The sequence below is a fragment of the Rattus rattus genome, chromosome 10 (genome assembly GCF_011064425.1).
Source record: "Rattus rattus isolate New Zealand chromosome 10, Rrattus_CSIRO_v1, whole genome shotgun sequence".
NCBI lineage: Eukaryota > Metazoa > Chordata > Mammalia > Rodentia > Muridae > Rattus > Rattus rattus.
This window is the reverse complement of record NC_046163.1, coordinates 7819192-7834699: the sequence shown is the minus strand read 5'-3', so window position 1 is coordinate 7834699 and position 15508 is coordinate 7819192. Positions and strand designations below refer to the sequence as shown.

The 15508-nt window shown below is 41.1% G+C and overlaps 1 protein-coding gene and 1 pseudogene across 1 annotated transcript in view; both read left to right on the top strand.

The window, feature by feature from the left end:
* Positions 1 to 15508, top strand: part of Rab3gap1 (RAB3 GTPase activating protein catalytic subunit 1) — a 70523-nt gene that overhangs the window by 12444 nt on the left and 42571 nt on the right. The window contains exons 4-5 of the mRNA XM_032915549.1: positions 7309 to 7441; positions 9104 to 9182. Coding sequence (XP_032771440.1) covers positions 7309 to 7441; positions 9104 to 9182 — 212 coding nt within the window. The remainder of the gene's footprint in view (positions 1 to 7308; positions 7442 to 9103; positions 9183 to 15508) is intronic.
* Positions 342 to 1921, top strand: LOC116910886 (annotated as a pseudogene).

Here is a 15508-nt window from a genome sequence, read left to right as displayed (position 1 = left end):
CTTGATCATTCCTAAAATTCCAGGTTAATCTGAACAATGTATAAAGACCCCATTTCAGAAGATAAATCTATACTAACTACAGGACTACATAATAAGATCTTGAGAGAGAGAGAGAGAGAGAGAGAGAGAGAGAGAGAGAGAGAGAGAAAGAGAGATATCAGTCCTTGCAATGTCCCTTCGCAGTCGTTTACAATCCTGTGCATGCTTGGCAACCTGTGCGCTTGTGCATGGACATGGCTTCAAACAACTGTACCCAACAGGCAGCTCATGTGCGCTCGTGCATGGACATGGCTTCAAACAACTGTACCCAACAGGCAGCTCATGTGCGCTCGTGCATGGACATGGCTTCAAACAACTGTACCCAACAGGCAGCTCATAGCTATGGGGCCTATCCTACCCAGCCTGGGCAGGGCTATTCCCAACAGAGCCATCAGCCTTATGGCCAGCAGAGTTACAGTGGTTATGGCCAATCAGCTGACACTTCAGGATATGGGCAGAGCAGCTCTGGTTCTTCTTATGGAGAGACCCAAAACAGCTATGGAACTCAGTCAGCTCCCCAGGGATAGGGTTCCACTAGTGGCCATGGCAGCAGCCAAAGTTCCCAGCCTTCTTATGAGTAGCAGCCCTCCTACCCCGGCTATGGCCAACAGCCAGCTCCTAGCAGTACCTCAGGAAATTATGGTGGCAGTTTTCAGAGCAGCAGCTATGGGCAGCCCCAGAGTGGAGGCCATGGTCAACAGTCTGGCTATGGTGGACAGCAACAAAGCTCCTATGACCCACCTCAGGGCTCTGGACAGCAGAGCCAGTACAACAGCAGCAGTGGAGGTGGTGGAGGGGGTGGTGGAGGCAACTGTGGCCAAGATCAGTCCTCTATGAGTGGTGGCCGTGGTGGCCATGGGGGAGGCCAGCAGGATTGTGGGGGCCATGACAGGAGCGGTGGAGGTGGCACAACTGACGCAGTGGTGGCTATGAACTCAGAGGCCGGGAGGTGGTGGAGGAGGCACAGGCAGTATGGGTGCAAGTGACCATGGTGGCTTCAAAGATTTTGGTGTTCCTCTGGATCAAGTATCTTGTCATGATTCTGAAAAGGGTAATTCAGACAATACCATCTCTGTGCAAGGTCTAGGTGAGAATGTTACAAGTGAATCTGTGGCTGATTACGTCAAGCAGATTGAAATTATTAAGGCAAACAGGAAAACTGGACAGCCTATGATTGATTTGTGTACAGATAGGGAAACTGGCAAGTTGAAGGGTGAGGCAGCAGTCTCCTTTGGTGACCCACCGTCTGCTAAAGCTGCAATTGACTGGTTTGATGGTAAAGAATTCTCTGGGAATCCATTAAAGTTTCTCCTGCTACCCGGTGTGCTGACTTCAACTGGGGTGGTGGAAATGGTCATGGAGGCCGAGTTCAAGGAGGACCCATGAGCCTTGGAGGCTATGGAGGAGGTGGCAGCAGTAGCCGGGGAGGATTCCCCAGTGGAGGTGGTGGAGATGGAGGACAGCAACGAGCTGGGGACTAGAAGTTCCTAATCCTACATGTTAGAACATGAGCTTCTCTTGGAGAAATGGTTGCAACCAGTGTAAGGCACTGAAGCCAGATGGCCCAGGAGGGGGACCAGGAGGCTCTCATATGGGGGGAAACTATGGAGATGATTGACGTGGCAGAGGAGGATATGATTGTGGTGGCTACTGGGGGCCGAGGAGGCTACAGAAGGGGGCTTCAGAGGGCTGGGGTGAGGGGACAGAGGTGGTTTTAGTTCTGGCAAGATGGACTCCAGGGACAAGCACTTACAGAATCACAAGGAGAGGCCATATTAGCCTGGCTCCTGAAGTTCTGCAACAGCTCTTCCTCTACCCACTGTTACCCTCGTTATTTTGTAAACTTATAATTCAGGATTGCTCATGGATATTTTTGGGGGTGAGTGGGGCAGTGTGTGTGTCTGTGTCTGTCTGTTCGTCTGTGTGTAACTATAGCTCTGGTTCCCATTAAAAAGACATCATTTTAGTTAAAGAAAAAAAAAAGAATAAAAAGAATAGAAAAAAGAAAAATCTAGGTCAGGCAGTGGTGGCGCACACCTTTAGTCCCAGCACTGGAAGTAGAAGCAGGCTGGTCTCTGAGTTTGAGGACAGCCTAGTCTACAGAGTGAGTTCTAACATAGCCAGAGCTAAATAGACTGTCTTGAAAAACTGAACAACAGAAAACCTACACATTTAAAAAACTTGCAAAAATGTGAAATAGTGCTATATTTCTATTTTTCTGGAAAGCATCATTAGAAAGACATATTGACATAGAAGTTATTTCTAGGAGTTGGGGATTTAGCTCAGTGGTAGAGCGCTTGCCTAGCAAGCGCAAGGCCCCAGGTTTGGTCCCCAGCTCCGAAAAAAAGAAAAGAAAAAAGAAGTTATTTCTACAGTAAGTGATGAAGTAAATATTTTTAGTTGTTTGTTTGTTTGGTGCTGGGAACTGAGTGTGTGGTTTAGGCATGCTAAGTACATGCTGTGCCAATAAGTTATATTACCAGATGCTTCCTTTTAAGTTAAATTATGGAATCAGTGATTTCTTAGAGTTTAACCAGCTCCTAGGTCCAGAAAGTCAAGAATCTGTTCCAGACAAAAAGATATGAACTTGCAAATCTCATCAGATACATTTCTTCTCATAGGTGAACTCTCCTGTTTGTGGTTACATTTTAACTACTCTTCAGAGCCTTTAGGATATCCTTTGGAGGAATGGAGAGATGGCTTAGTCAGTGGTAAAAACACTCACTGCTTTTCCAGAGGGACTGAGTTTGGTTCCCAGCACCCACATCCAGCAGCTCATAACCATCTATAACTCCAGCTCCAGGGAATTCAGCCCTCTCCACCTTTCTTTTTTTTTCTCCATCTTTATTAAATTGGGTATTTCTTATTTACATTTCAGTTGTTATACCCTTTCCCGGTTTCTGGGCCAGCATCCCCCTAACCCTTCCCCCTCCCCTTCTACATGGGTGTTCCCCTCCCCAAATACCTCTCCACCTTTCTACTTGTCCTCCACATGCACGCACGTACAGTGAAATTCATTTTTATCCAAAGGAAGGTTTTTGTGATGAGCTACTTGACCACTGTAGAACTTGTAGTGCTGGGAAATGATTCAAGAGGGATGTCAGTTACTGAGTATTTACTGAGGTACCATATACTGTTGCTGGCACTGTGCCTGTTGACTGCCTTAATCCTAAATAGACTCCAGTGATGAGGTAGTATCCTGCTCAGCCAGTGTGGAATGAGGTCTGGAGCTCATGTAGTAATTTGCTCCGTTATTTTGCCAGCAGTTAATGGAAGTAGGGTTAAAGCTAGATCTCACCTTTCAAATGCATATTGTTTTACTGTTTTACTTGGCGAGTTGTGCTATGATGAAATTTAAGTAAATGTAATATTACTTAGAAGAATTAAAGTAGATTTCTAAGGGAACTTTTTGAATTTTAGTGTTTTGGGCTTTGTAAACATGAACCTATCATCTTACTTGAAGTAGGGTGAAAATTAAGGAAATGACCTTTGAGATTCTTAGAGCTTTGGAATTTTAGATTCTGTGTAGCTGGCAAAAATTACAAGTGCTTTTCCTGAAATGTTAAATTTATTTATGTCATGATCCTGTAATAGACTGACTGACACCCTCTGAAAGAGTCACAGAGGAAGAGTCATTGACGTTAGAATATTAATGGAGGACTAGTGACTCCTGCAGCGCTGGAGTGAGTGGAGTTTTCATGCTCAGAAGACTGGAATGACAGTGACTTCCTTTCTTAGAAGTTCAGTCAGCAAATGTAAAATGCATTTAACTGTTGTTTTTCTCTAGCTTTTCCATAAGTTAAATTTGGTATAGATATAATCTAAATAGTTGGGATTCCTTTATTTTTGTTCACTCAAACATTGGGTATTTTATGAATTATTGAAGTAGTGGAATAGAGTTTTTTTTAATTTTTAATTTTTTCAGAAACTAGATGAGATTCAAACACCGAAAAATCAGTTTCTTTAAAATGTAGTGAAAAAGCAACAGTGACCTGCTTGCACAACTGTTTAAGGAAGTATGACCATTTAAAGATTAGGTCATAAGATCTTTTGTGTTTACATTTTCATTTTTGTCTAAGGAGTAACCGTAGTGTTGACTGTGTCTTTGGGTATCACATAGGAAAATAATTGGTATTTTATTGTATTTCCTACTTTCAAATGTGAAGTTTGGAGGAGAGTCTTGTTATACTTGGTAATGGTTGACCTTTTTGTTGTGTAAATAGCAGGAAAGCTCTTTTTAGTGACAGCGATAGCGGTGGCTGTGGAAGTGTGGCTGTAAAGGCATACCGCGTATGTTAGAGGTCTGGCTGTGCTGCTCATCTGTGAATGGCACTGAGCTCTCAGCATGAGCTGTTATTACTGCCGCTCTGTTACATATGTTCAGAGGCTAGAGAGTGACACATAAGTAAAAAAAGACTACAAGCAAATACAATATAAGCATGTAGGACAACTAATGCATTCTTGGCAATAGGAAGAATTCATTGTTCCCTGGAGCACCTAGCTGTTAAACACCTAGTTCCTAAGTGGGTGTTAGAAGGAGTCCATGGCTGAAAAGCTTGTTTGTTTAACATAGAGGAGAGGTCTCGGGACCTTCTTAGATGTTCCTCAGTATTACGTTATAATGAGTGTTAAGTAAATTTTTCAGCATGAAAATTGTAAAGTTGTCAATATAAATCTTGAAAATCATATCTGAGACATATATTGATAACAATAGAACCATTCAAAATTTTTTTTCATTTTGTGAGAATTTAATCACATTTCTCCCCTTTTCTTCCTCCAAACCCTCCCATATACCCCCCTCTTTGAATTCTTGGTCTCTTTTTTCACTGTTTTTGCATGCATATATATTTGTTTATATATGTATATAGACATGCATGCATATGTCTGTATACATACACATATTTGTACATATGTATGCATACATACATACTTATTTCTAAATATAACCTGTTCAATATATATAGTGCTACCTGTATGCATGTTTTCAGGGCTGACCAATTGGCACTGAACAACCAGTTTGTGTGCTCTTCTCTGGGAAAGGCCACCTCTTCCATTTCCTGCTTTCCTCAGTTGCCTATAGTTCTTTGTGTAGGGCTGAGGCCTTGTGAGCTTTGCTTTGTCCAGTTTGACATGTTGATTGGCGTCAGCTCACTTTGGGCAGTCATGTTGGTGAGAGTTTTGGGGTGTAGCTTTTAATATTATTAGGAAACACAATCTTAGAGCAAACTTCGTCGTCTCTGGCTCCTTACACTACTTTCTGCCTTCCTTTCCGCAGTCGTCCTGTGTCACAGGAGTGTACAGGAGTTATAGGACTGTTTAGATGCATCCCATTGGGACTGGGCACAACTGCATTTGGACTGGTTGCATCTTTTTTAAATGTTCTCCATCATTGCAAAGAGAAGTTTCCTTGATGAGGGGTGAAGACTACACTTAACTGTGGGTATAAGGACAGATGTTTGCACACTGTTGTTAGGGAGTGTGCTGCTTTAGTAGATTAGTGGCTGTAGATTCTTCTCCAGTGACCATGACTTCACTAACACCGAGTACTTAGCTATGTTTCCAGTACCAATCACAGTTTCCCTCTCGTTGATAGAATCTTAAGTCCATTAGAGAGCAGTTATTGCCCCCAAGATATGTGTGCTACCACTGCACCTGTGGTCGCTGTGCCATCCTGGTCATTGTTGTGGTTCATAGGCATCATGGCTGGGTAGGATGTTGGTTACCTCCCTTCTCTGGAAGCTTGCATGTCCCCTCTGGTACCATAAAAGCTAGTCCTCAGATTGGGGACATTCGGATCAGTGGCAGCTCATGGGGCTTTGGGCTCTGATTCTGAAGTCCATGGTATCTGCAACAACTGGAATTCACCACCTTCCTTTGGAGGGCAACCAAGGGCAACAGCAGTAGACTGTATGTCTTGGGAGTCTAGCCCTGGCCAACAGCTCAAAAGAGGGCTTCTCAAGTCTGGTATTGGGGGTTTTGTTAGGTGGTCTTTGGCTGTTTGAGGCAGCATCATCAGCCACATGAGAAAGATTCATTAAAATCATGTTTGTTTATACATTTATATTGTATTATAATATATTCATTATGTTATAAAATTGTATTAAATGTATGTTATATTAAAGTAGATTATATATTATAAAATGCATTACAGATTTGTATGCATGTGTACAGTTTAGAGAATGATTTCTTGTGACTTAGAACATCTTTATTGCTGTATTCCTCATCTCCCCACTTGTTTATTTGCCTCCTTCCCACTTCCCGAAGTGCTCCCCACACCCAGATCGTTTGTATTCCACATCGCTCTTCACCGCTCTGCTGAACGATCTTAATTGGTTTTTAATTTAGTTTTACACTCCAGAGTTTATTCCGCTCCCAGTCTGCAACCCCCCACTACCCATCCCCCCTGCCTGTCTCCACAAGGATGTCCCCCACCCTACCCACCCCACCAGACCTCTCTAAACTTCCTGGGGCCTCCAGTCTCTTGAGGGTTAGGTGCATTTTCTCTGACTGAACCCAGATCCAGCATATGTATATGTGTTGGGGCCCTCAACTCAGCTGGTGTTTGCTGCCTGGTTGGTGATGCAGTGTCTAAGAGATCTCGGGTTTCAGGTTAATTGAGACTGCTGGTGCTCTTACAGAGTCGCCCTCCTCCTCAGCTTCCTCCAGCTTTTCTTTAATTCAACCACAGGGGTCAGCAGCCTCTGTCCATTGGTTGAGTGTACATATCTGCATCTGACTCTTTCAGCTGCTTGTTGGGTATTTTGGAGGGCAGTCATGGTAGGTCCCTTTTTGTGAGTGCCCCATAGCCTCAGTAAGATCTTTAAAAAAAATTCTTTTTGCCTTTATCATGTAGAGAATAACTGTTGAATGCAGTGCTCTGATCAATGTGTAGAGAATAACTGTTGAGTGCAGTCCCTGATCAATGTGTAGAGAATAACTGTTGAGTGCAGTCCCTGATCAATGTGTAGAGAATAACTGTTGAGTGCAGTCCCTGATCAATGTGTAGAGAATAACTGTTGAGTGCAGTCCCTGATCAGTGTGTAGAGAATAACTGTTGAGTGCAGTCCCTGATCAATGTGTAGAGAACAACTAGTGCAGTCCCTGAAGTGTGTAGAGAATAACTGTTGAGTGCAGTCCCTGATCAGTGTGTAGAGAATAACTGTTGAGTGCAGTCCCTGATCAGTGTGTAGAAGGGTGCAGTCACTGCATAGTAAACACTGACTACTGTTGACTAAGCTGGCTGATTTTTCTCTCTCTTGTTAAATGCAGGGTATATTTACTTCCGGCACATGGGAAGAGCGATCAGATGAAATCTCCTTTGCTGACTTCAGGTTTTCAGTCACTCATCACTACCTTGTACAAGAGTCTCCTGATAAAGAAGGGAAGGATGAAGAATCAGAGGGTATGGGGTTTTTTGTGGGAAGGGTCATATTTCTACATCTCTTAAGGGTCTAAGTTTTAGATATTAGTTAGTTCTCGTAACTCAGTAATACCCATAAGAGGAAAGATGTAAACCAAGCTTGAAGTAGTTTATGTGCTAGTACTGCATCTGAAGTAGAGGAAGAGCCACAGTGGCAGGCACTTTAAACTTGATTGAACCAGCAGATACTTACTGAGTGACTCACGGGCTGAGTGTTCTGCCACGTCTTTGCAAGTGCGAGTTTCAGTCGGGAAGCTAAGGTGTGGAAGTAACGGTAAAAGGAGGTAGACAGTGATAAACGGCTTGCTAAGGACAGGTGAAAATCCACTGAAATTGTTGGGGTGACTTAATCAGGAGAAGGAGATCGGGTTATTAGATTATTTGGAGACTGGGGTAAGTAAGCTAGCCTGTGAAGGAGTGCAAGTAAAGGCAATTTGTCTGTGATGTGTGGACCTACTTGTAGGACGTGCATTAGCATCCTGATTATCCTGATTATTAAGCAGGTTATCATTTAAACATGGCCTAGGGGTTGGGGATTTAGCTCAGTGGTAGAGCGCTTGCCTAGCAAGCCCAAGGCCCTGGGTTCAGTCCCCAGCTCCAAAAAAAAAAAAAAAGAAAACATGGCCTAAACTGTCTGGTTTTCCTAGGTAGGGATGGTATGGCACCTTTTCTGTTATATATGTTCCTGCAGACAAAAGAGTGTGGCTTCTGCATTTAGAGTGAGAAAGTAGAGTGAGAACAGTGGCCACAGACATACATATGTGAGATAATTATGTAGTAACACAAAACAGAAGATGAGTTTCTTTTTTGAAAGAAAGAGCAGGTGGGAAATGTTTGCATTTTGTGTGATGGTAATCAAGGACATTTGAGTTCATACTGTACTGATAAAGGAAGAAAACATCCAAATACAGCTTGGTTGGTTTTATATTAGATTGGGCTGCTAGAGACAGAATGCTCAGATGAGTGTTTCTGAGATAAACAGATGAAGAGGATTGCTGTAAGAGAAGACAGTGAAGGCATTGTTGCTTGCACGGGTTGACTATGAAGTCTCCTTTCTAGTTGTTTGTGGTCAACGCTGTAACTAATGGACTTAGAAGAAAAATTTTAGTTAGCTTAGAGATACACACTTAAAACTGTATTACCAACAGTTGGAAGACCAAGAGCAGACTTTCATTGTTTTGGAGTTCTTTATTATTTTTTGTTAATCAGGGTTTCAAAATATTGATGCTTTTCCATTTATTTTAGAATATTAGTAAAATATATAATTTGCTAAGACAAATCCTTATAACTAACAAGGATACATTTTATAAGCAAATATTTTTGTGTTAAATTTGTTATATATTTATCAATGCATATAATGATAATTTGTATCAGTTCCTGATTATGGATCAGGATGTAAGGGCTAAACATACATGGGTTAGAAATGAGAAATTAGGTAGAGAAAGGTTTTATAAAACTTTAAAAATGTCTAGGGTAAAGGAAAAAGCTAGTTGTAAGAGGTCACAAAGATTATTTGTCAGGAGTCTAAACTGACAATTGCTAACTGCAGTCTAGTAAGACATGCTTTTCTCAAAGCATATATAAAATCACCTAACAATTTAGAGTTTAAATCGATGTGTTTTTTACTCTCAAATGTTTCTGTAGATGCTATTCCTCAATCAATGCAAGATTTGCTATGTATGAATAATGACTTTCCTCCAAGAGCACATTGTCTGGTAAGATGGTACGTATCCTTTTTATTCAGATATTTTGTGTGTGTGTGTGTGTGTGTGTGTGTGTGTGTGTGTGTGTGTGTGTGTGTGTATTGTGTGTGTGTGTTTTGTTGTTGCTTGTTTTGAGATTGGGTTTCTCTGCATAGCCCTAGTTGTCTGAGAACTCTGTATGGACAGACCATCCTGACCTCAAACTCACAGATCTGCCTGCCTCTGCCCTCCAGGTGGTGGGATTAAAGGTGTGTGCGACCACACCGAGCTAATGTGTTTTAAGGTGAGCCCACTACCTCTAGGTTCAGTGATTGACTAGGGGACTGGCAGCGACAGCCTGCTACTAAAGCTGTTTATTATAGCGGCAGGCACAAAGCACAGTCAGCAGAGGACAGGAGTTAAAGGTTTGCTGACATAAGCTCGGAAGAAGTTTTTCTAATAAGATCCTACAGGTTTTACTCAGTTCCCTCCACAACAAAGTAACATCATCTGTTGGGAAGGCTTTTGAGAGGCTAGCTCCTCAAAGCTTTAAAGGACTTGGTCAGTAGGGATACTTTGTCTTCATGGTGTATAACAAAATTCAGACTCCCAAAAGGAAAACAGGTGTAAAATGTAACCATATTATTTGCACAAGCATTTTAAATATACTGAGTAAGTTTTTTTATCAACCGGAGAATGAGGAGAACCTTCCTCAGGTCCAGAATCCCAGATGCTAACCAAGAGCCAGTTTGATAGGCATCTCTCAGGGCTACCGTCTCATGCTTGTTCTGAGCTCTTGTGCACACTGCACATCATAACCCAGAGTGATACCTACTTGTAGTTCTGATGAACAGTAGAGAATACTTAGATGTCATAGATTTAGTGTGTATTACTATAAATTTAAGTAAATGTTGACTTCAAACAGTTACTTGATAAAATCAAAACCCACGTGTCTAAGTAACTGTAAATGTGATGACATTAATGCAAGCGCCACCTCACGTTTGAACTTTTTCCATCTTTCTCAGTTATTCGGAGTCTCTGAACATTATTTTGGAGGGGCACATTTAGTATACTGTCTAGGGAACACAACTCAGTGGGTAGAGTGCTTAGTAAGCATGACACTCTGAGTTTGATCCATAGGACCCCATAAACCAGATGTGGCATTGCATGCTAGTAATCACAGTACTTGAGGGGTGGAGACAGGAGACCCTGTGAAAATGCTTGCTATATTGCTAGTAGTTACAGGGAGATTTTCTCTTTTCTCTTTCCTAAAAATTAGAAAAAGAGCAGACAACTATTTGAAGATGATACATAATAAATGTGCTTGTATTTTCTTTCATTTAAAAAACGATATTTTAAAACACTGTGATCCAGACACAGACATACCAACATATGTACCTTATGTCAGTAAGCTATGGCTTTGGGAAGGAAGTAGACAGTGGCTCATGCATTACAGATTTGATGGAAGGTCTGTCCCACTAATACACATAGATCAAGTCAGGAAAATGTTCTTAGAAGAGCTGATAATGTACCCTGATCCTCAAGGACACATGAGAGTAAGCCTAGCTGTTTTGGTTTGAAGATGAAATGTCTACCATAGCCATTAGTCAACTGGCGGTCCAGCATTTATCTTCCATTTGTATGAATTTGAATCCTTCAGTACTTCATAAAAGTGGAGTATTTATCCTTTTGTGACTTACTGGCTTTTGATTTTAAGGTGTATTTATGTGCATTTATTCTGTTTGAAGAGTAACTGTTTCATTGAATGATTTCGTGGGTTGGCTCAGGGTGTTTATGGGCATTGGGATTGTTGCTTTGTTTGGATACCATGAACAGGAGTGCCTGCTTTTGTTCTTTTTGGTCTAGACCCTGAAGTGGGATTGCTAGGATGAGGGGTGGGTCATTTTTAACTTAAGAAGTTTTATTATTATTCTTGGAGTCTCACTGTATAGTTCTGGCTGGCCTGGAACTCGCTATGTAGACCTGACTGGACGTGACCTCAGACATCCTCTTGTGTCTGAGTGTGTGTGCTGGCACACTGGCTGTTTGTGTTATTTTTAAAACGTGCATTCTGTTTCTCACCCAGCTTTACTGCATCCTGTCCTCACCAGTAAAGACAGATCCAGGTTAGGGCCTCGTCCTTTTCCTGTTTGATAGTGGTGATGGTGAAGTGTTTCGTGATGGCTGACTCAACGTGCCTTCTGCTTACTACTGACGTTCATCATCTCTTTATGGGACTCTTTTTAAAACAGTTGTGTAATCTTTTGGGAGATGATGGCTGTCTGAATCCTTTGTTCATTAAAATAATGTAGTTGCTTAGCTGGCTGGGGCTGCACCTTTAATTCTAGCACTTTGGAGGCAGAGGCAGGTAGATCTCTGTGAGTTCTAGGTCAGCCAGTGATATACAGTAAGACCCTGTCAAAGAAAGAGCTAGTCGTCCACGTTTTATTGTTGCTAGTTTTTTGCATAAACTTTCTTGCTTTCTCTTTTAATATTTATACTAGTGTTTGTTGACTTGGTGAAAGGAATAGTCCCATTTTTACTATATTAATCCTGCCAATCCATGAGCATGGGAGATCTTTCCGTCTTCTGAGATCTTCTTCAATTTCAGAGATCTTCAGAGGCATGAAGTTCTTATGATACAGATCTTTCACTTGCTTGGTTAAAGTCACACCAAGGTATTTTATATTATTTGGGACTATTATGAAGGGTGTCATTTCCCTAATTTCTTTCTCGGCTTGTTTTGTGTAGAGGAAGGCTACTGATTTATTTGACTTAATTTTATACCCAGCCACTTTGCTGAAGATGTTTATCAGGTTTAGTAGTTCTCTGGTGGAACTTTTGGGATCACTTAAATATACTATCATATCATCTGCAAATAGTGATATTTTGACTTCTTCCTTTCCAGTCTGTATCGCTTTGATCTCCTTTTGTTGTCTTGATTGTTCTGGCTAGGACTTCGAGAATTATATTGACTAAGTAGGGAGAGAGTGGTCAGCCTTGTCTAGTCCCTGATTTTAGTGGGATTGCTTCAAGTTTCTCTCCATTTAGTTTAATGTTAGCTACTGGTTTGCTGTAAATTGCTTTCATTATGTTTAGATATGGGCCTTGAATTCCTATTCTTTCTAGGACTTTTATCATGAAGGGGTGTTGAATTTTGTCAAATGCTTTCTCAGCATCTAATGAAATGATCATGTGATTTTGTTCTTTCAGTTTGTTTATATAATGAATCACATTGATGGTTTTCCGTATATTAAACCATACCTGCATGCCTGGAATGAAGCCTACTTGATCATGATGGATGATTGTTTTGATGTGTTCTTGGATTCGGTTTGCAAGAATTTTATTGAGTATTTTTGCGTCGATATTCATAAGGGAAATTGGTCTGAAGTTCTCTTTCTTTGTTGGGTCTTTGTGTGGTTTAGGTTTAAGAGTAATTGTGGCTTCATAGAAGGAATTTAGTAGCGCTCCATCTGTTTCAATTTTGTGGAATAGTTTGGATAGTATTGGTATGAGGTCTTCTATGAAGGTGTGATAGAATTCTGCACTGAACCCATCTGTACCTGGGCTCTTTTTGGTTGGGAGACTTTTAATGACTGCTTCTATTTCTTTAGGAGTTACAGGGTTGTTTAAATGGTTTATCTGTTCCTGATTTAACTTCGGTACCTGGTATCTGTCTAGGAAATTGTCCATTTCCTCCAGATTTTTAAGTTTTGTTGAAAAAAGGCTTTTGTAATAGGATTTGATGATTTTTTTAATTTCCTCTGATTCTGTTGTTATGTCTCCCTTTTCATTTCTGATTTTGTTAATTTGGACACATTCTCTGTGTCCTCTCGTTAGTCTGGCTAAGGGTTTGTCGATCTCCTTGATTTTCTCAAAGAACCAGCTTTTGGTTCTATTGATTCTTTGTATAATCCTTTTTTTTCTATTTGGTTGATTTTAGCTCTGAGTTTGATTATTTCCTGCCTTCTACTCCTCCTGGGTGTATTTGCTTCTTTTTGTTCTAGAGCTTTTAGGTGTCCTGTCAAGCTGCTGACATATGCTCTCTCCTGTTTCTTTCTGCAGGCACTCAGAGCTATGAGTTTTCCTCTTAGCACAGCTTTCATTGTGTCCCATAAGTTTGGGTATGTCGTACCTTCATTTTCATTAAATTCTAAGAAGTCTTTAATTTCTTTATTTCTTCCTTTACCAGGTTATCATTGAGTAGAGCATTGTTCAACTTCCATGTATATGTGGACGTTCTTTCTTTATTGTTATTGAAGACCAGCTTTAGCCCGTGGTGGTCTGATAGGACACATGGGATTATTTCTATCTTTATGTATCTGTTGAGACCTGTGTTGTGCCCAAATATATGGTCAATTTTGGAGAAAGTACCACGAGGTTGTGAGAAGAAGGTATATCCTTTTGTTTTAGGATAGAATGTGCTATAAATATCTGTTAAGTCCATTTGGTTCATAACTTCTGTTAGTCTGTCTATGTCTCTGTTTAATTTCTGTTTCCATGATCTGTCCATTGATGAAAGTGGGGTGTTGAAATCTCCTACTATTATTGTGTGAGGTGCAGTGTGTGCTTTGAGCTTTAGTAAGGTTTCTTTTACGTATGTAGGTGTCCTTGTATATGGAGCGTAGATATTTAGGATTGAGAGTTCATCTTGGTGGATTTTTCCTTTGATGAATATGAAGTGTCCTTCCTTATCTTTTTCGATGACTTTTGGTTGAAAATCGATTTTATTCGATATTAGAATGTCTACTCCAGCTTGCTTCTTCAGACCATTTGCTTGGAAAGTTGTTTTCCAGCCTTTTACTCTGAGGTAGTGTCTGTCTTTGTCTCTGAGGTGTATTTCCTGTAGGCAGCAGAATGCAGAGTACTCATTGTGTATCCAGTTTGTTAATCTGTGTCTTTTTATTGGGGAATTGAGTCCATTGATTTTGAGAGATATTAAAGAATATGACCTTTTCCCCTTACTGCTCTTAATATTCTTTCTTTGTTTTGTGCATTTGGTGTTTTGACTATTATGTGACGAGAGGTGTTTCTTTTGTGGTTCAATCTATTTGGTTTTCTGTAGGCTTCTTATATGTTTATGGGCATCTCTTTCTTTAGGTTAGGGAAGTTTTCTTTTATGATTTTGTTGAAGATATTTACTGGTCCTTTATTTTGGGAGTCTTCACTCTCTTCTATACCTATTATCCTTAGGTTTGTTCTTCTCATTGTGTCCTGGATTTCCTGTATGTTTTGGGCCAGTAGCTTTTTCCGTTTTACATTATCTTTGACAGTTGTGTCAATGATTTCTATGGACTCTTCTGCTCCTGAGATTCTCTCTTCCATCTCTTGTATTCTGATGTGATGGTGATGCTGTGTCTATGGCTCCTTGTCTCTTCCTTAGGTTTTCTATATCCAGGGTTGTCTCCCTTTGTGTTTTCTTTACTGTTTCTATTTCCATTTTCAATTCCTTCACCTGTTTGATTGTGTTTTCCTGTAATTCTTTCAGGGATTTTTGTGTTTCCTCTCTAAGGGCTTCTACTTGTTTACCTGTGTTTTCCTGCATTTCTCTAAGGGAGTTCTTTATGTCGTTCTTTTTTTTTTTTTTTTTTTTTTTAAAGATTTTATTCATTTATTATATATAAGTACACTGTAGCTGACTTCAGACACACCAGAAGAGGGCATAGGATCTCTTTACAGATGGTTGTGAGCCACCATGTGGTTGCTGGGAATTGAACTCAGGACCTCTGGAAGAGCAGTCGGGTGCTCTTAACCGCTGAGCCATCTCTCCAGCCCCTTTATGTCGTTCTTAAAGTCCTCCATCATCATGATCAAATGTGATTTTAAATCTAGACTTGCTTTTCTGGTGTGTTTGGATATTCAGTGTTTGCTTTGGCAGGATTATTGAGCTCCAGTGATGCCATGCAGTCTTGGTTTCTGTTGCTTGGGTTCCTGAGCTTGTCTCTCGCCATCTGGTTGTCTCTGTTGTTACCTTGTTCTGCTATTTCTGGCAGTGGCTAGACCGTCCTATAGGCCTGTGTGTCAGGAGTGCTGTAGACCTGTTTTCCTGTTTTCTTTCAGCCAGTTATGGGAACAGAGTGTTCTGCTTTGAGACGTGTAGTCATTCCTGTCTACTGGTCTTCAGCTGTTCCTGTGGTCGTGTGTCCTGAGTCCACCAGGCAGATCACTTGGAGCACAAAAGTTGTTCTTACCTCTGGTCTCGGGCTGAAGTCGCTCCTCGGGGCTGGGTTTCAGCTTTCGGTGAGGGTAGCAACCAGAAGGGCCTGCCCCTACTTCTGGGCCCCTGTGTACAGGGGGCCCTGATGTTGCTAGGTGTTTTCCTCTAGAGTCAGAAATGTAGGCAGAGAGTAGTCTCCTCTGGTTTTCC